Source organism: Phasianus colchicus, chromosome 12 (assembly GCF_987193195.1).
Source record: "Phasianus colchicus chromosome 12, bPhaCol1.hap1.1, whole genome shotgun sequence".
Taxonomy (NCBI): domain Eukaryota; kingdom Metazoa; phylum Chordata; class Aves; order Galliformes; family Phasianidae; genus Phasianus; species Phasianus colchicus.
The window spans coordinates 1905807-1926413 of NC_143447.1; the positions used below are offsets into that span (position 1 = coordinate 1905807).

At 52.4% G+C, this 20607-nt stretch overlaps 2 protein-coding genes and 2 long non-coding RNA genes across 6 annotated transcripts in view; 2 read left to right on the top strand and 2 right to left on the bottom strand.

Annotated features, from left to right (window-relative positions):
* Nucleotides 1–1037: 1037 nt before the first annotated feature.
* Nucleotides 1038–10260, bottom strand: HEXA (hexosaminidase subunit alpha). Of its 2 annotated transcripts, XR_016470237.1 has the most exons (15): nt 10002–10260; nt 7208–7306; nt 6779–6844; nt 6582–6628; nt 6269–6379; nt 5379–5480; nt 5143–5275; nt 4739–4919; nt 4320–4406; nt 3986–4058; nt 3481–3658; nt 3053–3143; nt 2563–2667; nt 2067–2207; nt 1038–1532 (listed from the first exon to the last, which is right to left on the bottom strand). XR_016470237.1 is itself a non-coding variant. In XM_031616265.2 (14 exons), exons 1-14 carry the CDS (start codon nt 10243–10245, stop codon nt 2144–2146), a joined length of 1581 nt encoding a protein of 526 aa, XP_031472125.1. In that variant the 5' UTR covers nt 10246–10260; the 3' UTR covers nt 1934–2143. The 2 variants fall into 2 exon arrangements, 1 of the variants encoding a protein (XP_031472125.1); XM_031616265.2 differs by lacking the exon at nt 1038–1532 and having other exon boundaries at nt 1934–2207.
* LOC149916230 (uncharacterized) lies at nt 10226–14111 on the top strand. The gene is made up of 3 exons (XR_016470238.1): nt 10226–10745; nt 10956–11207; nt 11340–14111. It is a non-coding gene; the product is annotated as an uncharacterized LOC149916230 (long non-coding RNA).
* Nucleotides 14112–16402: 2291 nt separating this feature from the next.
* Nucleotides 16403–18104, bottom strand: LOC116244522 (uncharacterized). Of its 2 annotated transcripts, none has more exons than XR_004170208.1 (2): nt 18017–18104; nt 16403–16750 (listed from the first exon to the last, which is right to left on the bottom strand). It is a non-coding gene; the product is annotated as an uncharacterized LOC116244522 (long non-coding RNA). The 2 variants fall into 2 exon arrangements; XR_004170209.2 differs by lacking the exon at nt 18017–18104 and adding an exon at nt 17785–17887.
* Nucleotides 18018–20607, top strand: part of ARIH1 (ariadne RBR E3 ubiquitin protein ligase 1) — a 48709-nt gene continuing 46119 nt past the window's right edge. The window contains exon 1 of the mRNA XM_031616260.2: nt 18018–18507. Within this exon, the coding sequence (XP_031472120.1) occupies nt 18148–18507 (360 nt within the window). The 5' untranslated portion in view covers nt 18018–18147. The remainder of the gene's footprint in view (nt 18508–20607) is intronic.

Below are 20607 nucleotides of genomic sequence, written 5' to 3' on the forward strand. Positions count from 1 at the left end.
GGCGCGCTGCGGCCGGCCGTGCTGCGAGCGTCCCCGCGCGCCGCCGAACCCGTCAGCCCCCCCCGGGCCGGCGGTAATCGTGTTTTTAATCTCATTTTGGACGCGTTCTGGCATAAACAGCCGCGCCGCTATTTGTTTCCCACCCTCCTCCGGTGCCGGCCCCGCTCTCGGCTTCGCCCCGCGGCTGCCCCGTGTTTGTGCCGGGCGTTTTTGGGGGGCCGGGCAGAGGCAGCTGCCGCTCTCCGGCACCGCTCGGGTTTATTTTTAAACCCGTTGGCCCCGAGTGATTCACACGCTGCATGTTCCCGTGTTCTCCCCGGCAAGTTTTACATGACAAATCCCGGGTAAAAATAGATGTTCTCGAAGGAAGCCGCAAGGACGCGGCGGGGAAACGGGGGGACCGGCGGCACCCCGACAGATGGGCGCCCCGGCCCCAAAGGGACCCCGCCCCAAAGGGACCCCGCCCGCTGCCCTGCGGGCTCCCGGCCTCGGGGCAAAGCTGCCGCAGATCGCCTGCGAAGCCTCGTAGGGAAGAAGGAGCTGTCTTACAGCCTCCTCCCGGAGCTCTCTGGGACTTGACAGCACGTCAAGCTATTATTATTTATGACTCTTGTGTTACTCAAGTTAAGAGAAACAAACGTGCCGGGAGTGACAGGCGATCCTGGCTTGCCTTCAATGTCCCACCTGAACCACTGGGCCTGGGCAGAATTTATGATCAAAAAAACAAACAGAAAAAGAAAAAAAAAAAACAAAACAACCCACAGAAAAAAGGGATGTGAGCTTCCCAAGAGACTCTGAGGAAGCAGAAGAGCATCTTCACTCAGGAAACAGCACACGGGCTCTCAGGAGTCAGCAAAAATACCCATCTTTCCCCCAGATCTGGCCAGCAGCTAAACATCAGGTGGGAGGGCTCCAGCATCTTCTCTTTTCCCCCTAGAACTCAGGGGGTTGCATCACATCAGACAAGAACTACCCAAGTACTCTTTCACAGGAGAGTGAGAAACACAAGGCTTGACAATTTAGGAATTATTTTAATTCCAAATTCACAATAATAAGTTTCCAGCCACAACAGAGAGCAAACAGCAGATCTCACTCATTTCAGACCAGGACGAATACACAAGAGTCCTGGCTTCCAGGATTTCTCCCAGAGATTTCTCCTCACACTCAAACTAGATGGGATTTCCAGCAGGGCAACCCTAACCATCAAAGTACCAGAACCACGATTGTCCCTGCTCCTCAACATGGCAACAGCAGCCTCTTCTCCAAGGAAATGTGTCCAAACCAAACCACTTGGCTGCAGGAGAACCAGAGATGAGCTTCTCCAAGGACTACAGAGCAGCAGCAGGACAGATAATTTGGCCAAGTCCTTAGCAGAGACCACAGCCGACTGAAGAGCTGAGCTGGGACTCCATGACATCCATGCACCCAGCTCAGCAGGGCTGTGAGGTCTGTGAGAGGCTTCGAGTAGGAGCAGACAGGTTTTGGGGCAGCAGAGACGGTGGCTTGGAGACAGGCCTCCTGCTTAGACACAGCTGAGGTACAGAGAGATGAGACAGAAAGGACAGGAAGCAAGAGGTGACACAGCAGTGTTGGTGCACAGGAGATCACAGAAGCAAAACCAAGGTGGCAGTGACATCCTGGTGCTAGCAGGCCAGTTACACATAGGATTCTCTGCTGCACACACTGCTTACAACTGGACACCACATTATCTTAGCAGAGATGAAATCTGGGATATTGGCAGAGACTAAGCACAGCTTATCCAGCTGAGCAGGCATCCAGTAAGCTCCAGAGGCAGCAGGGTGAGGCGTAGCCAGATGCTCCTCCACCAACATCTCCTGAACCAGCCTGCCCCAGAGCGGGACCTATCCATCTCCTGCTAACAAAAAGCCCTGGTGTGGTGTTCCCAAGCCCCAGCTGAGTATGAAAAGGCACCTTTTTCTCTTTGAGGTCATTTATTTATAGATTTAAAGAAACCAAAATAGAAAAAGAGGCAAAGAGTGCACGCTAAGGAAAAAAACGTTCATTGCAACAATGCAAAAGCAGGGGGAGGAAAGGGGTCCCTTTACCATGCCAGCAGCTTTTGAGAGAGCAAGAGATCATTCCTCTGGTGTGCACAGAGACTGAGAGCAGTGGGATTCTCCTTTCAAAACCCACCGAATTCATGATCACAGTATCCTATGAAGAGAGGCTCTGCCTGGACACCTCGCCTGGAAGTGGAGCAGAGGGACAGCATTACACAGGGGACACTGAACAGTGCCTGGTGCTGTTCAGTAGGGGGGTGGCAGGAGCTGATGGGTGCCACTTTCTCAGCACAAAACTCTTGCTTCTGCAGAGCTACCAGCCCATGCCAACAGCATGGGCTCTCTTCCAGCACAGCACACAGCAAGCTTTGCACACAGGCTCAAGAAATACTGTGGACCTTCAAGTGTCTTCTCACACAAACAAAAGCTTACCTCACTTTCAATCCCCCTCACTCTTCTACCCATGGAGAGCTGATCACCTGAGGCTGTCCCTTGCACTGACATCACAAGTTAGCAAGGCCTGGCAAGGAGGGACAGTTACCTGAGAAGCTCACAGCGGAAGTCAGCCAACCGCACATAAGCATCTTGCAGGTTCCTCACTGTTGCATTACTCCAAAGTCTCTCAGCCACAGCCCCGGCTCTCGGCCTTGAAGGAACATGGGACAAAGGCAGGTAGGTCAGAGAAAGCTTCTCCTGCAGCGCTGAGCTCTCAAACACCTCCCTGACCAAAGTCCTTTGACACATAAAAGCACATGGCTTCCGTACATCAAAAGATACATGCCTAGTCAGGTGCAGACCAAATGACAGGACAGAGACCAGCATTAAACGCAAGCTGGTAGCAGTGGCAGGTGGCATAAGAGTGTGTTTCATTCTTACAGACAGCCACGGAATCTCACTTAAGCCTCAGAGAAGCTGTTACTACACAAATATGCTACCAGAGGACAGAGTACCTTGAGACCAAACCAGCAGCATTGGATGCACATCATGCTGTGCTGAAGGAGTCGAGCTAACCCCCCCTAAACATCTCTTACCAGAGCCTGGGGGTCAAATTGGTGACGTCCACGTATTCACCCCACATGCATGCCTCCCCGCCAATCACCAGATCCTTCTGCTTAGTGCTGCCTGCCAGGGGACACAGCATTCAGGTGATCAGGTGTTGTAAGACAACAGCATCTTCCTGCCCTGCCCAGGGAGGGGATGGTGACAACCGAGAGCTGGCTGAGCTGTAGAAGCTGTCATTTGTCCTTCTGGACAAATCCCCGACTCAAACCCTAGGCAGGGTGAGAGCTGAGGTTTTCCCTGCCTGCAGCGAGGCAATAGCACAAAGCCCAGGAGCCAAGGGCACACTGACTCAAGCACCTTCACACCATCAGCGAGAATAAATGATCAAGGCCAGCCCTGGCACCACCTCTGAGTGAGCAGTCAGCAGCCAAGAGGGGATATGACATAAGGAACACACCATTGAACTTCAAGGGCTCCACCTGGTAGGCTGCCATCCAGTCTTGCCCGTAGGAGATGCGGTTGAGGTACCAGGGGGCAGAGAGCAGAGCCCTGTAGCCAGCCTTGGTGACATTTGCCATCTCCTCCGCATACGGCGGCTTGTTTTTCCACACGTGGATGATCGTGTCTGGCCTCACCTGGTCCCACAAATACACATAAAGCCTGTGTACAGCATCAGTGCAGCAACAGAACACCACCTCCCCTCACAAGAAGGGTTCCCCCAAGCCATCCCAGCTCCAAACACCACTCTGGTGAGCAGGGTTCTGCACCAGAAACAAGCCACGACCAGTTATAACAGTGGAAGCTAGAACTACACCTGCTTGCCTATCCTGACTCATCTATTCCCTCCAAGCAAACTGGATTTTGAGCCAGGTCAAGACTCACTTGAGTGAGTTTGGTGTGGGTGCTGACACTGTTCACCCAAGTGTTAGGGAACTGTGCTAGGGCATGTGAGCAGCTCTCACCTTCACTCCATTGTCAAAAACCTCCTGCCACACCATATAGCCCTTGCCAAGGGAAGAGACGATGTCCAGAAGTCTGGAATGGAAACAATACAGAGTTTAGGGTCCTCTCAGCCCTCTTTTCTGGATCAACCAAAGCAGCAGCACTGATATAGCTAACATCCCCCTCACAGAACTCTTTTCTCCCTCAACTCCAGGTCTTTTTGCAGTCAGTCTTCTGAAAAAGAAAACTAGGCAACTCTCTTTAGGGATAGCAAGGTCGGGCCAAAGGGACAGTAGAATACATTTGTGCCTGTCACATACTGCAGATGCAGGCTCAGGATGCAGCCACCCTTACCTCTGGATGTAGTATGATTCTAATTTTGTGTAATCTTCACCAAAGCCCATCTTCTTCATGAAGACAAGAATGTCTGGATTGGACTTCCTGTGTACCAGAGAGAAGAGAATAGAAACCCCAAGCACCAACTCACAGAGCCTCTTTCAGAGCCCAGGGGAGCAGGACACCCAAGATTTGTAGGTGATCATGGCCAAGAAGCAACTGGCTGGGATGTGGGGATCCTGTGCTAGATTTCCTTCCCTCTCACTCTCTCCTGCACTGCACAGGAATAACCCTCCACTTTCCCCCTGCCTCTTCCTGCCACTTAGATGGCTGCTCCTTAAGGTACCCATCACAAGCACATGCTAAGTGGCCAGGCAGCAGAGCACTGTTTCAAACCCCAGTTTCCAGCCTGACTCATCTCTGCAGGAATCACTCACCAGCACGTGAAGTCCACCTCATCGCCACCAAGGTGAATAAAGTAGTCTGGGAACACTGAGCTGATCTCCTGAAACAAACTGGTCACAAACTGATAGGTGGTGTTGAAGATGGGGTTGATGGGCCCATAGGTCCCAGAAGGATCCTTGCCTAAATAGCATGGAGTCAGGAGGCCTGGAGCACCTGCATCATAATAAAACCAGCAGAGTGAGAAGGGAGCTAAATGTGGCCATCTCTCTTATGTCCTACATCCCAGTTGATGGCTTGCTCCTCCCCAGAGACAGCTTATGGGATGCCACTGCTCATGCCACACTTTTGTGATCCAGATCACAGAGATCCTTCCTCCACCAGGTACAATTACAGCCCTCCTCACACCCATGTCCTCTGGTGAGGGTCTGTTCCTCACCTGGACCCCAGGAAAGTGTGTGCCCAGGTGTGTCAAACTCTGCAATGACTCTGATGCCACGGAGACGAGCATACTCGATTACTGTCTGCACGTCACTGGCTGTGTACACATGGCTCATGGCATTGAAGGCTCCCTGGAGGAACATGAGGAATTACAGCATCTTGCTCACAAGCTCAAGGAGCAGCCAGAATTCCTTGGGTTGTCTGGGGAGCTGCACAACCATCAGCATGGGTTACCTGCCTGCTAAGCTCCGGGAAAGTAAAGCTCTCATATGGGAATGATGGATCGTCTACAATGTGCCAGTGAAACACATTTAACTTGTTGTAAGCCATGACATCCTGGGAAGGAACAGAAACATGGGTAAGCACACCCTGCTCCTTTTGAAAGGTCAGTCAGCTTGAGGAATCAAGTGATTTCAGGTCCTTGTGTTCTGGACAACATAATATCTCCAAATGCTTCCACGGACCTAAGAGTGATGCAGGGATCTGTCAAACACATTGACATCACAAAGAGCTGCAAAGGGCCATTAGTGGTTCCAATCACAGTAAAGTCCCTATTCTCCTTATACTAGAGCCAAGGGTTGAGATTTGGAAGTTTAATTCTGGCTGGAACAGATGCAGGACCACCACCCACTTTCATCTAATGCAACTAGGCAAAAGGCAGTGCTCTCCCTTGCCTCAGAATGTAAGCTGGGCTGCAGGAATCTGCGATACCTCAGGGTTTCCTTCTCCCATCTAGAAAGGGAGCTGTGAGTGACACCAGGAGCTAACAGTGATGGGCACAGATACTGCATTAGAGAGGACCAACAGCACAGAAACATTTTTCTGTGAATCAGATCTGTGTACAAAGAATTGAGGTCATGCAGCTATCTCACCCCAGCCTGTTGCTTCATCTAGACACAAGCAAGCATGCATTCTCCAAACACCTAGATTTGGCAAGCTCTTCCTTGACGAGATGTGATTACAATGACCTATGCTCAGATCTTTAGAAATGAGCAACACACACAAAAAAATAAGAAAACAGGAAGGCAACTCAGGGATACTCATTTATCACAGGGGGACACCTGATTGAAGTGCTCCATCTCCCTGTGGGGCAGCACACATGCCTCCCAGTACAGGTTTCCTACCAGAGTTTCCAAGATGGCTTTCAGAGGCAGGTAGTGGCGAGAGGTGTCCAGCAACAGGCCTCGGTGAGGGAAGCGGGGAAAGTCCACAATTTCTGTCTCATTGATATAGTACTGCACGAAGAGAGAAGACAGGGAAGAAGTGAGCAGGTCTGCAGGTAACATAGACATCAGCAGGAGGCAGTCAGAGTCATCTTCATCCCCAGGGCTAGCAGGACTCATTGGCCCCAAGCATAGCTTGTCCTCAGGAGCCAAGACAGACTTGCATTGCCACGGGAACCACATTGGCCAGCCCACATTTGAGCCACCCACTCACCATGCCGTTCTCATCTCTCCCAACAAGCTGGCTGAATGTCTCCAGGCCTGGAGGAGAATCACACACAATCACTTTTGCAGCATAGATTCTGAACAGAGCTCAATTAAATAAATCTTTGGGAAAGAGAGGCACAAAGAGATGTCCTGATATACAGGCAGGGTGGGAATGACCAGCAGAAAGCTCTAAGCACACCTCACCTCTAAGAGCTCCCCAGACAGCATCGGCATAGAGCAGCATGGAGTCTCTTGAGATATTCAGTTTATCTGAAACACAGCATCACATCAGATGGCACAGACATTACGTCGTTCACATTCTGCTACGGGGCTCAAAACCTTAGCTGCAGGGTTGCAGCTGGATCAGACAGTGATTTTGGTGGGGAACTGCATCCTTGGATCCAAGGGAATTGATCTCAGGGTAGGGCTGTGGGTTTTTTTTAAACCTTTCCCACTGCTTTATCAGCACCCTCAGCTAAGTTGCTCCCTCCTTGTCCCAGTTTCTCAACCACACAATGAGGATCCTGCCTCTCCAGAATTAGGATTAAGTGCTGTAGGGAGCTATTTCCAACCAAGGAGCATAGAAATACCCATACTCCTGTTCCAGTCACCTCTTCCCGCACCCATTCTTACAGCTCTCCTTGGAGTCCAGGTTGGGAAAGCCATTGCAGCCTGGTGTGGCGACTGAGATGAGGAGTTCAGTGCAGGATGTCCTCCAGGGCTGCTTGTTCTCTGCAAGGCACACAGACCACAGGCATTAATTTCCCTGCTGCAAGCCTCCCAGCCCAGCCAGCAATGGGGACATCAGGCTGGTACTGCAACATCTCCCAAGGCTTCCTGGACACCAGCTGAAACTACTAAAGTCTTCTCCAGGGAGGATGAAGCAGGAGCTGTGGCTGCCCTTCCCTATCTGAAGAAGCATTTTCAAGCCCTGAAATATTCATTGGGAACACATGGGAAATGTTTGACTCCAAAGGGAGGTGTTAAACCCACTCTGAGATAAGTGGGTCTGCCCATAGCTTCTCTGGCCAGGAGCAACGTGGGTCACAGCAGCAGCAGTTCACATCTATAGCTCTGTGGCATTGCCAGGGACAGGCTGAAAAACAGAATGCTTGGTTTTGAGTGAGCCTCATCATAAGATGGCCACCGAGCAGGCTTCAGAGAGACTGTGGCACCACCAGTATTAGGGGGAAACACAGATAGCACAGAACCCCAAATGGGGTTCAAGGAAAGAATGGTGAAGCCTCTGTGTGCAGAGGAGAAATGGCTCTAAGATATTCCTCCATTCTGAGGTTTCCTCAGTTACAGACGAGCTGGTAGCCAAGGCAACCCTGCAGCCGTGTGTGAGCTGGCACATGGAGCACAGCAAGACCTGCTCTCTACGCCTGGCAAGACAGAGGCTCACCAGGAACGGCCACTCACAGGCCTGGAGACAAGAGGAACACCTATCTTCCCCCTTCCTGGGATGAGCACTTCCCAGCACACCCCTCTCACCTCTGCCCAGATGAAGACTTTGGTTTTACTGCTGCTTTAGGGAAGAGAGCTGACCACATAATCCCACTTCTGCTTTCATGCCTAAAGCCCAGCAGAACTAGGACATCATCTACAAATCTCCAAAATACTTTCAAACCCTAGCAACTGTTCCCTCAAGTGCGATACGGTAACAGATGTTCCTAGCATCATCCCACCTGGGGCAGTAATTGCTATCCCTGCCCAAGGAGAGGTAGAAAAATGCATTGAGAAGGACACTGTCAGGTCACAACCCACAAATGCGGTGCCTCCTGCTCTCCATGGCTCTCAGGAGGGGCTGCTACAAAGCCGATCAGCTTGCACAGGTCCACAGAGGTAAAGAGAATGGCACCAAAGCATTTGGAGGGTTTCAAGAGGACCTTAAACTTGTTCTCCTGAAAGTCCAGCTGATAGACCAGTGCTGCCCTGGCACACTCTGAAAACGGCTCAGGAGAAGATGCTGATGTCTCCTTAGTTCTCTCTCAGTTGGCGAGCTTGTCTGTTCAATTGAACAGAATACTGGCTCTCTAAAACAGGAAGAAAACTGTTTCTGTCATATACTATTTCTATTAATAGAAACTATTTCTTTCCAGTCAGGGTTTCCACTGCCTGTTATTACTAATCACTTGTGGAAAAAGGAAGGCAAAGAGGAAAAAGCCCCTAAAACTAAGCATGCCGCGTGAACTTGGTGACCCTGCACATAGCAGGGGGGTTGAAACTAGATGATCATTGTGATCCTTTTCAACCCAGGCCATTCTATGTTCTATGATTCTATAGGAGAGCACATGGAAAACTGTGAGTATACATAGAGAGCCTGGTGTGACAATCACAAGAGATCTCTCCAAGTCATGGGATGGTCAAATTTCCCTGACAAAAACAGGAAAACGTGAGTAATTACAGCAGCAAATTTAAGAAACTATGCGGTCTTTGTAACTTGCTACTTAAAAGAATCAAATAAGCCAAGTGTTTCTTCTGAGTGTTTCAAACTCACTTTTGCCACAAGGCACTGGAAACAAAGCAGAGCAACTTCCAGTGCTGTCATCCCTCTCTGCTCTGATCCACGTGAAGATCTATGGCTCTTTCTGAAGAGTGGAGCACTGGGCACACAAAGAGCTGCTAGAAACAGGATGAGCTCAGACTTTAGAGAGGTGCTGGGGCAGTTGCAACACAGACAGCAGCTCTGTCACAAGTGAGAAAAGGAAGCAAACTGCAATGCTGCTGAACTGAAGTGAGATCCGGAGGAGATAAAGCTGAGATAAATAGACCAACTTGACTGAAAACCCCCCTGAAAGAAATGTACGCAGGCTGATGCTCACTGAGCCTCACATGGCTGGTTTGGTTCCACTTTTACTATTTGAAACACACGAGCACAGCAGGCACTCCTCTGCACGTAGCAAAGCAGCACCAGCCTTTGCTGGGAGACTCAGCTCAAGCAGCTGTGCCACAAGACCACAGCCTACACTTCCCTCAGCCGCCAGCCCCAGCTGAACTAAAGAAAGGAAGGGGAAAAAAGCAACACAGGGGATTCCACCTGAGCCGGCAACGTGCCCTGACAGTCCTGGACAGGCTGTGGTGACACCATGAGCAGATCAGGACAGCAACCAACGAATGGAAGTGGAACGAGCTGCAATGGCAGAGGTTTCTGCCACAGCGCTGGGTCAGCTCGTGCTGCCCTTCGGGAGCAGAACTCCACGCGGGGTTCAGATCGGGCCCGGCCAGCCCTGAAGCCGAGCTCCCACCACACCCCACGCTCCAGGACAGAGACCTTTGCTTTATTGCGGTGCGGAGTTTAAAGGTCCCGCTGTAAGAAGGCAGAAGTCCTTCTCCACGAAGGCACGGCTTCTAGGGAAGCAGCGAGAGAATGGTTCATCTTTGGGGACCGAGCCCTCCCCAGGCGCACACCCCTACCGCCCCTCACCTGCGGGCCGCGCCGCGGCGAAGATCAGCGCCCAGTATCGCTGGAAGGCCTCGTCCAGCACGGCGCAGCCCGGCCCCACGGCGGAGCCGGCGGCGTGCGCGAAGCGGAAGCGGGCGGGGGGCAGCGGGCAGCGGGCGGGGGCCGGCGGGGAGCGCTGCAGCTGCGGCTGCGGCCATAGCGCGGCCGCCGGACCCACCGCGGCCAGGAGCAGCAGCGCCCGCGCCGCTATGGCAACGGGTGCCATGTCCGTGCCGAGGGGAGGGCCGAGCCGCTGCGCCCGCCCCGCGGGGTGCGGCCTCGGGAGCACGCCCGGCACGGGGGGACGGGGCTGAGTGCCGTAACGGGGAGCTGGTCGGCCTCCGGTCCCGCCTGCCCCGGCGTCATTCGAGGGACCGTCCCCCGGTTGGGGGGATGGGGTTCGGCGGTGGGGGTAGTAGGGAGGTCTGGGGGGAGCTCAGCCCATGTCTAGCGGTGCAGCCCTCCGCAACCACGTGGGGCACCGCGGGCTGCCTGTACGGCCGGGGGAAGCTGAACCAAAACCCAGGGGTGGGCACAAAGCAGGCAGCAACGCCAGGGCCAGCAGGGCAGAGCACGGCGGTCTGCAGCCCGGTGGTCACTGCATAAAAGTGAGGGTCCAGCTGAAGTCCAGTGTCAGCCTTGGGCAGCCTGGGAGTGCATCCCCCTGCGGCACAGCTCCGAAAGGAGGCAGCTCCCCAGGGTGGAACTCAGTGGAGTTCCTGGAAGGTGGGCTCGTAAGCAAGGCCCAAACGGGGCTTAATGGGGGCACGTCAGAGCAGTGGGTGCCCTGACAAGGAGTGCCGTGGCTTGCAGTGAATCCTTATTCCAGTTTGTGTTGGTTGGCTGTTCACCAGACTTATGTAAAATGTTGTGATCACAGCCTGCGGTGAAAATATTCCAGTCTTTCTGTGTATTCTGTTGTTGTTGCTATTTTAGGGGCCCCGATGTCTCTAGGGGATGACTCAGAGAAGTTCGTTCCTAGCTGGCCAGCGTTAATCCAGACTAACAGTCTGAGTCAGGAATGCATCTTTACATCAGAAAGCTGATGGCTGTTGCAGAGATACCTGCGCACACCCCGTGTTGGTCTGTGTTGGGCCCGTTCCCGGCAGAGAGCCCAGTGGCTGAGGGATGTGCAGAGAGCTGTGCTCTCCACCAGGGCTGTGCTGGATTACCTGCTTTCTGCATGAGGTAAAGATAGAAATTGGTTACTCTGCTATGACTTGTGATAAAGCTGTCACGCTTTGGTCTTTCTGGTTTGTCCACTTTTGTGGCCTTTGGGCTGTCAGTGCAGCTCTGTGTTCCACTGCTTTTTTTTTTCAGGATAAAGCCATCTATTACGCCTCCCAGTTCCCTGTAACACTGGCTGCAGCTGCATTTAATCAAGTGGATGTTTTGCATACAGATTCCTCTGCTGGTGAGAAGCATGTGAGCCTGTGAAAGGGGAGCAGGGGAGGCTGACTGTCCCATGGCCACAGTCCACCCCAACACCTGCTGGAGTCCTGCTGGGTGTGAGCACGTGCCTTGATGTTCTGCAGGGCTGAGTCTGACCCGTGCTGCCCGCTATTAAATCTGGCTGCCTCACTTTCTGGGATCAGTTTGCTATGCGTGATCATGGAAACCTTCACAGGGTGCTCCCAGAGCTTTCCTGTTTGTTTTGCTCTTTGAGCCAAGCTCTTGTTCCCGAATGAAGGCAGCTCCCATGTCAATAGGCCTGCTGCTACCGTGGCTGGAACAGGGCTCTGGAGAACACAGACCATCTTCTGGAAATGGCCTGAAACTGCCTGCAGATCTCTGACTTTAATTGTTGAGGACTCAGAAGCTTTCGAGGCCAACTTACTTTCTCCACTTGGTTGTTCATCTCCCCTTGGTGAAATAATTACAGGATTGAATTGGAACCACAATGGCTACAGCCACACAGTGATGAAGTGTCCCTGCTTGTGGTGGTGGCTGGGAGCAGTAGCAGTGGCTATGTGCCGGGGCTTTGCAGGCGTGCTCCCTCCTGTTGCCTATCTCTGTTTCAGAGGGCTGAAACAGGCTGGTGTACGGCGGTCTGCATTCAGAGCCACAAACATGTATTCTGACACTATTAAAAATGCAGGATGCCCTGTTCTTTGTCCATCAGTTTGCACCTTGACCACTGCAAGTCATGCTACGTGCTGCCGCTGAATGGTTTGGCAGATGCACATGGCAAATGAATTTCTCAGCACAGTTCAGCGGAAGGGGCATTGCCAGGTGACAGAGCACGTGCAACAGGAGCAAGTATGAGAGATTCAGTGCAGGAGTGAATCTCAGCTGCAGGTGCTTTGCGAGGAGGAATATTTCAACAAATATGAACTTAAAAGTAGGGTCGAAGGCAAAGTGCTTGAGGGCAAGATGTGTTAATCAGTCTGAAGGATTTTGGTTCCTGACTAAGTGCCGCAGAGCTCAGCCAGGTGGTATTTGCACTACCTCTATTATTTGCAAAGCCTTTTTGCTCTGGATTATCTCCAGCTTGCACAGCTTTTCGGTGGCTGAACAAACCTCTGTGATCTGAGGGGCATCTCAGCCCATGCTGATGGTGCAGGTCTTTAATGGGTGTGCAGGCAGCCAAAATCAGCCCCCAGGGAGGAGAGCAGAAGCGGAGCATGGAGAAATCTCCTGGGTTTCCCTTCTTCCACTGCAGCATCTCCACAGGTCTCAGGTGATAGAGTTTTTGGTTTTTTTTCCCAGGGATATCCGCCCAGCCCTGCATGGGTCAGGGAGCAATGGAGCAAGAGGGAGGCAGGGGTACCAGCACTCTAGTAGCATTTTGGTACAGCAAACAAGGGCTAAGGTGTTGCTTGTGTCAGGGCCGTGGGGCTGCATGGGGGATCATTTAAACATCAGGCTCTGCGTGGTGCTATCAGATAGAAGGGAGACTGCTGTGAGTTATTGTGGAGGCTGAGTATTCGTGGCTGCTGTCCCTGGCTGCTCAGTCACATCTATGGGTCTAAGCAATCAGCTGAACTGGAGTCAGTCAAGCACCCATGGATGTGCAGGGAAGAATTCCTCTGTCTGGAAATGAATGAGTGTGCAGGGAGGCCCTGCTCCTGTAAATCCCTTAAGCATGTGCTTAACTTCATGGAGCAAGGTGATTGCAATGCAGTATTTTATTCTTGTCAGCTTCAGTGTTAACAGTTACTAGAATCACTTGTGTAATTAAGCTCTTGCAAGAATAAAATGAAAAAGCACCAGGTGCCTATGGAGATCTAAATCATTTTTCAGACCAAGTAGAACAGCAGTTTTCAACTTTCCTCGGTAGTTGGAGTCTTAAAATTCCCCGAGGCAGCACAGATCCCCTCATAATGAACTGAAGCAGCAGTCGTGCTTCCTGTGGGTACCTTTCCCAGACAGTACAAGGAGAAGGTGGGAACCCAGGGCTCCACGGTGAAGATTGGGTCAGAAACTTTGTAACTTTTGCAAAGAGCAGGGCTAAAATTTCATACCAGTGAATACTTTTAACAGGTATGTGTTAATGTTTTAAATCTCTTTTTTTTTTTTTTTTTTTTTTTTTTTTTGGACAACACAGACCAGTTTTGTCATTAACACAAATTGACACGTGCAGCTCTGGGCATAACCAGCAAAATTATCAGTAATTAGCAAAGTGCTGATTGGTATAGTGCCAAGGAAAAAGGCTGGGACCAAAGGAGAACCACATTTCTGTGTTGGCATTCTTCACTGCACAGAGAAGATCCCATCACTGTTTATAAATGTTTATCACTGGAATTTGTTGTAAAAAAGGAATCAATAGTGTTTGAAAGGCAACAATTGCCTGACATCAACCCTGTGCTGGGTAGGAGGAGAAGGCAACAAGAGTGTGTCTGCTGCGAGTGTGAGGGGAGCTGCTGTGACTGACAGTCCTTGCCAAAAGGTGAAGTTTCATTAATGCCTGGAGATTAACTGGCACATTGTGAGCAGGAAGTCAACCTGCCTTCCTTGATATATATACGCGCAAGAAAATTTAAAGGCATTTCTAAATGACTCTGTTTGTGATGCAGTGAGATTCACCCTGTGCGATGTTCAGGTGGAAGGCGTCATCCCCTAGGGCTCCGGGCAGCCTTCAGCTTAAGCGACAGTGACCGTACCCTGAAGCACTACACAAAGGAGAAGGGGCATAGGGCAGTGCGGAGGCTCCGACCTCTGCAGCATCGGCAGGGGCCAGGAGAGGGCAGCGAGGAGGCGCTCACGGCTCGGGGCACGCCGACACCCGCGGCGGGGATGCTCGGGTGGCTGCAGGGCTGCGCACCCGGGGTGCAGGGCCCTCCCTAGCAACGGGAGGAAAAAACAGATTGTGACACCTGGGTAACCTCTCCGTCCCGGAGAGAAAGGTCATCTCTGGCAAAGGGTTGGATCCGCATCCAAGTGTGGCCCCGAGGAAGTTGCAAAGCTCTGACAAAGCAAAATCCTAGCACCCAGGCATCTTTCTCAGCTCCTTGGGGTTCATAGACTTACTTACATGTCGGCGAGGACTCATGTCACCAGCTGGATAGGACACTGAGCCCCTGGGGTGACGGTCACCCCTGGGGACACACCACTGCTCTGTGACCCTTCTCTGCCAGGACACAGGCAGAGCTGGGCAGCCAGCCACTGTCTGGCACAGAGGGTCCTGGAGACACATAATGGGAGAGGATGTGAGATAACCAACCAAGCCACTGTCACTTGACACGTGAGGTGGCACCAGCCTGGCAAATGTCCAGCTGGTAAGTCCGGAGCTAAACAAAGCCAGTGCTATTTATACTTATGTAGGACAGGATGATTAATGCCCAGGCCTTTGCCATTCCAAATAAGTAGGATAATTAGGGAGCTGACTTTGTTTACTAGTAGCTTGGCATAAGGGAATGAATGTGCCCAACCCAAATATCTCCCCAGCCTAGCATGCACCCACATGTGTCACTGCGATGCACTCCTGACCTGGCCATCTCAGGGCAGGGCAGTGCTCGGGGACAGCAGGCTGCCCGCGTGATGCTCTTGGATGGAACAAAAGGTTTTGGCAGGGTCCCCAAATGCAGGTGTTGCCCCTCCTGCCTTCCTGGAGCAGAGCAGCTGTCATTTTGCACTACCAAGCACCCTCTCCATCCCCTGGGTGCCCATGGGTTCTAAGAAAAGAACAGAGCCCTGGCATAAGAGGAGTGTTTGCAGGGGTTTGCATAACTGTCTGGGGAGGACACTGGGCAGCGAACTCACTGGGAGCAGCTGTGATGCTACAAAACACACAGGGCTGATATATGGCACTGCTTGTATATCTGAAGCTGCAAACTGGTACCGTGAAAGGTTTCCAGAGAGATCAAACACCTTATCTGCTTGGGTCCCCAGGGACATCTACCTGTCTTACCCTGAACTGAAGTCCCTGACACTGTGGCTATCATTATGCTTTATGTGCTCCAGCAGAAAATAAACATCTCATTTTCTGCACGTGCCACTGCCTGTACAAGGTATTATTGTTTGTGCTGCATAAAGATGGTGGAAGCACAAGCAGGAAGTAGGATCCTGTCGTGCCAGGTGCTGCACAAAGTGCTGCAATGACTCCTGCCCATAAGAGCTGATGAAACTCATCACACCTATGCTGTATATTGTGAGACTGAGTATCCCCCTCCCTCAGGGCACAGGTCATTTTCCTCCAGGCAAAGAGGGTGAATAATGTTACCACATGAGAATGAACTGCGTCACCCAGGTAGAAATGATTCCCCAGGGTAAGAGGAAGCAGAAGATTATTGCTGTGGAGGGCAGAAGGTGGCCCTGGAGTCCTCCGGAGGCTGCACAGTCTCCTCACATCAGCAGTGAATAGCAGTGGAGGATATGGGATCAGCTGGCTCTCCTCTGGGCCAGGCTGCAGCCTGTTACCAAGCCAACCAGAGTCCCTTGCGCTCCCCAAACGGCTGCAAACAATAAGCCCAGCTCGCCTCCCCCATCCCTAAGCTGTACCAGGCTCAGCACGTCTGATATCGGAAATGGAGAGGTCTGGAGAAAGCCCACAGGTTGTGGGCAAGCTGAGCTGCAAGATCTGAAGGATGCTGAACTCCTGCAGTATCCTAGCATCCTGGGAACCATCTTGGTGTCTGTATCTACCCTGTGAGTGTCCAAGAGAGACACCCTGCAAGGGACGGGGCTACCTGGGAGCTGCAGCTCCACGTCCCTGACCTGCCCAGAGCACTCTTGAACACCATTTGCTGTTTGCAAAAGGTCTGTTTGTGACCACGTGACAAAGGCACTAGTGCATACTCTGTCCCCTGCAAAATGCCAGATTCAATAATAAACAGTGACAAGGCACTATGTGATGCTGCCTCTTTTTATAGCACCTACCCTGTGAGATTTTTTGGGGGGTTATGCAGCCCACTGGAGAAAGGCAATCTAGCCCAGCACAACTGTGAAAAACTGGGTATTTTTATCTCTGCTGACCAGACGGAGCACAGAGATACCACCTGGCACGGCTGGGGTCACACAAGGCTTCATGGCTGGGAACCAGGGAAAAACATGTCAGAAACACTGCCTCTCCCTGTGCCCACAGAGAGAGATTGCTGTTCAGCACTTGAACGGTGCCTGCTGCTGTGTGGTCTTCCCCAAAGGCAGAACTACCTGCATGGCCCATGCCAAGTCAGTTCTCCTTGGGAGGTATGTGTGGATCTGCTCTCTTTGGAAAACAATGGCTGTGTGCAGAAACCCACTGCTTGCAATCCTGACGTCCAGTCCCTTCCTGGGACACTGGAGATGGCTCTCTGAAACACAGAGATAGATGGGTCTGAAAGAGCCTGCTTGTGAGTCGCTGCCCTCAGCCTGCATGGCCAGTGCAAAGCCTTGCACATCCATTCTGGTACCAGCACCTCACTGAACCTATTTTCCCTCACATCTTCCTTATAATTCTCTTTATTTTCTCACATTATCATTTCCCTCACATTCCTCTCATGTTTTCATCATTTCCCTCGTATCTTCCCATTGCATTTCACTCACATTTCTTTCCTTCACATTTGCCTCATCCCTTCATTTCCCTCACATTTATATTGCTGCCTTAACATTTTTCTGTCATTTCCTTCACATTTCTCTTGTTTCTTTCCTTCTTATTTTATTATTCCCACATATTGTCTCCCACATTTCCCTGTCATTTCCTTCACTGCTTTTCTTCACATTCCTTGGTGTATTTCCTTCACATTTCCATTTCCACTTTTCTTTTTCCCTCATAATTCCTTTCCACTTCCTTCACATTTTCCTCCAGTTTGCCCAATTCCTTCAAACTTCCCTCACATTATCCTCATTCACCTCATATTTCCATCGTTCCCTTCACATTTTTCCTTCACATTTCTTTCCTTCTCATTTTCCTATTTCCTCATATTTTCTTTAATGTTTCCCTCACATTTCTTCCCATTTCCCTCACACTCCCTCATTATTTCTGCCATTTGTTGTACTTTCCTTTACATTCCCCTCACATATTGCCTTCCCATTACTCCCTCATTTCTTTCCTTCCCACTTTCCTATTTCCCCATCTTTTCTCACATTTCCCTGCCATTTCCCACATTCCTTCATGCTTTTCTCACGTTTTTTCAGCAATTTCCTCACGTTCCCCTCACATTTCCTCATTTTTTTCTCTCATATTTCTTTCCTCGTTTCTTTCCCTCACATTTCTCTACTCTGCCGTCTCTATTTCCCTCACGATCCCCACGTTATTTTTGCAACTTCCCTTTAATTTTACCTTCGCGCTCCCCTCTCACGTCTTTATCTACGTCCCCCACATTCCCCTCACACTCTCCCCGCTCACCCCGCACAACGGCAGCACGCACACCGCCGCGAGCAGTCAGCGGGCCGAGGCGGCCCAGCGCCACACTCAACATGGCGGCGCGCCACACCCAAGATGGCGGCGGCGGGCGGGAAGAGGCGAGCGGGGCGGCGCGCGCTCAAGATGGCTCCCGGCGGGGCGAAGGGAGATGGCGGCCGCCGCGCACGCGCGGCGCGTCACGCCGCAGCACGTCACGCTCCGTGCCGTGACGTACCGTGCGTGCGCGGCGCGCGGTGACGGAGCGGGTCGGCCGCGTCTCTTTGTTGGCGCTGAGGCGGCCGAGGCGCGGCGGGGCCGGGAGCGAGGGTGGGGGGCGGGCGGGAGCCTCCAGTTCACCGCCTCGCCATGGACTCGGACGAGGGCTACAACTACGAGTTCGACGAGGACGAGGAGTGCAGCGAGGACAGCGGCGCGGAGGAGGACGACGAGGACGACGAGGAGGACGAGCCCGACGATAACCTGGACCTGGGCGAGGTGGAGCTGGTGGAGCCCGGCCTGCGCGTCGGCGGCGAGCGGGACGGGCTGCTGGGCGGCGAGACGGGCGGGCTGGGCCCGGGCGGCGGCGGAGGGCTGGGCGGCGGGCCGGGCCCCGGCGGCGGCGGCGGCCCCGAGCAGGAGGAGGACTACCGCTACGAGGTGCTGACGGCCGAGCAGATCCTGCAGCACATGGTGGAGTGCATCCGCGAGGTCAACGAAGTCATCCAGGTGCGGCTCCGCGCCGTCGGGGCGCTGCGGGGGGGGCGCCGGTGCCGAGCGGCGGTTGCGGGCGGTGGAACGCGGCCCCGGCCCTCCGCCCCGCCGCCCGGGGGGGGCCGGGCTGCCGGCAGCCCCTCCGAGCTCCGGCTTCTGGCCCCGTTTCTGGGCGCTCGGCTTCGGGCGTTGAGCTGCGAGCGGCGCCGCTGCCTTACGATGAAACCAGCCCGTCCGCGGAGCCCCGCGCCGGGGAGAAATGCGAGGCTGCGGGCCCGGCACGCCTCCCCGGCGCACGCAGCTCTGCGGCCGTCGGCTTTTCCTGCGCTTTCCTTTTGTTCGGGTTGACGCGGCGTTGCTCGGAGGCCCGGCGAGCGGATTGCCGGCGCTGCTCCTCGGCCGGGAATGTGGCGCGGAGCGGTGCGGGGGGATCAAATTCGCCGTGTTAACTCGTGGCCGCGGCGCCCCGAAACCGGGCGCTTCCAGCGCGAAATGCGAGCAGCTCCGGCGAATGGTGCTGCCCGGCGTGCGGCCGCTTTAACGGCTTTAAAGTGTTATAAAGCGAGTTTATGGGAGCTTGGTGCAAACAACGGCCCCGGTGCTCGCGTAGGAAACTGGTCAATGGCACTTCCGAAGTCAAAGTTCATAGCTTTAATAATAGCTGTGTATGCGTAGGGCTGTGTGAGGACTCTTGCCGATTGCCAGCGTGCAGCTAAGGAAGATCTCCTGGTCACGGGCAGTTATTTCCGTGCTCCCGGGGTCCTGACGTGTTATTGATCCTAATGTAGGGAAATGAAAACTCACAAACAGGAAGCAGACATGCAGACGTTTGGTAACTTAAAGTTTTTCGCACTGAAGTAGTGATTAAGGTGGTGACTATTTAATGAGTAAAGCTGTGATAATCACGAGCTGTGTTGGACAGGCACAGCCGTTTGACCTACGTTTGCTTAAGTGAAGTGATGGAAATGTTCTGCAGGTGAGGAGTGCTAAGCAGGATCCTGTTCATGTGTTTCCTAGGTCTGGTGGATTTACCTGCGGGTTCTTTAGGAGCTGACTTATTAAACAAACTCTTGTTTTCTGGCCTGTGGTTTCTTTTCTTCTTTATGCTGCCCCTGAGCTGTACAACTTGAGTGCTTGGCCTCAGGATAGCAGAGCTAGTGACCAGAAGTCAATAAAGGTGAAAAGATCCTTTTCTTCTTGCACCCCGGGAGGTGTGACCCTGCCGCAGCCGGCTCCGTGGGATTCTGCAGAACATAGCTGATCTGCAGAACTGCCTTGGCTGCTGCTGTAGATCTCGCTGTTAGATTTGCTGTAGTTATTTCTGGTTTAGAAGAGCGAACAAAGCTAATTTGTTTAGAATGTCATGAGTAAACCTGGGACCTAATGTCAGCTTAGGCACTATGATGCATTGGAAGAGGATAGAAAAACATTCAGTTATTCCAAACTCCTTTGAAATGGTACCTTACTTCTACTTCTAGTCCGTGGACCTAATTCAGTTGGTGCTTCAGTATTTGCTCATCCTCACTTCTGTTGCTTGCTGTGAAATCTTCCAGGGCTCTGTTCTGTATATTTCTTTCTTTTGGCTCCCACCCAAGATTGCTGCTGCTGCTTTTCTGGTTCACTAAACCTTTTCTGGAGTCACGTTGGCTCAGGATCCTGCTGCGGATCTTTGGTTGCAGCCCTGTGATTCACTTGTTCCAGTCTAGTACTGAGTGGCCGGTTCATGTGTACCTCACTTCGGTTCTCGTTATCAAATGGTAAAGGTTGTGGCTGCCTGTTGTGGTGCTTGGGAACTTGCTTGCTGCTGAGGTGCCAGATACCTGGAGGCTTTGGCTGTGAGGCGTGTGCCCTCTCATCAGTGGCACTACCGGTTTCTGGTCACAAGTAATTAATAAAGCAGGCTTTTGTTTTTCAGTTGATCGCTTTGCAGTTGCAATGAAAAGGAAAGGTAGTAGTGAGCCATGAAGCATCTGCAAGGAAGCCACAGCAGATGTAACTTGCATGTGCAGGGTGCCTTTGTCCTGCACAAATCACAGACCTGCAAGAGCTCTTCATTGGTTGGGAGAAGCACTAGTAGAAGGAGTTGAATTTATTTGCCCATCCATTTTGCCACTT

Coding starts and splice junctions, on each gene's coding strand:
- HEXA (XM_031616265.2), bottom strand. CDS start 10,245: ATGGCACCCGTTGCCATAGCGGCGCGGGCGCTGCTGCTCCTGGCCGCG. Junction 3,659..3,985: donor TTTTTGACAATGGAGTGAAG/GTGAGAGCTGCT, acceptor TTGTGGGACCAG/GTGAGGCCAGACACGATCAT. Junction 2,208..2,562: donor TTCCGCTGTGAGCTTCTCAG/GTAACTGTCCCT, acceptor CTCCACTTCCAG/GCGAGGTGTCCAGGCAGAGC.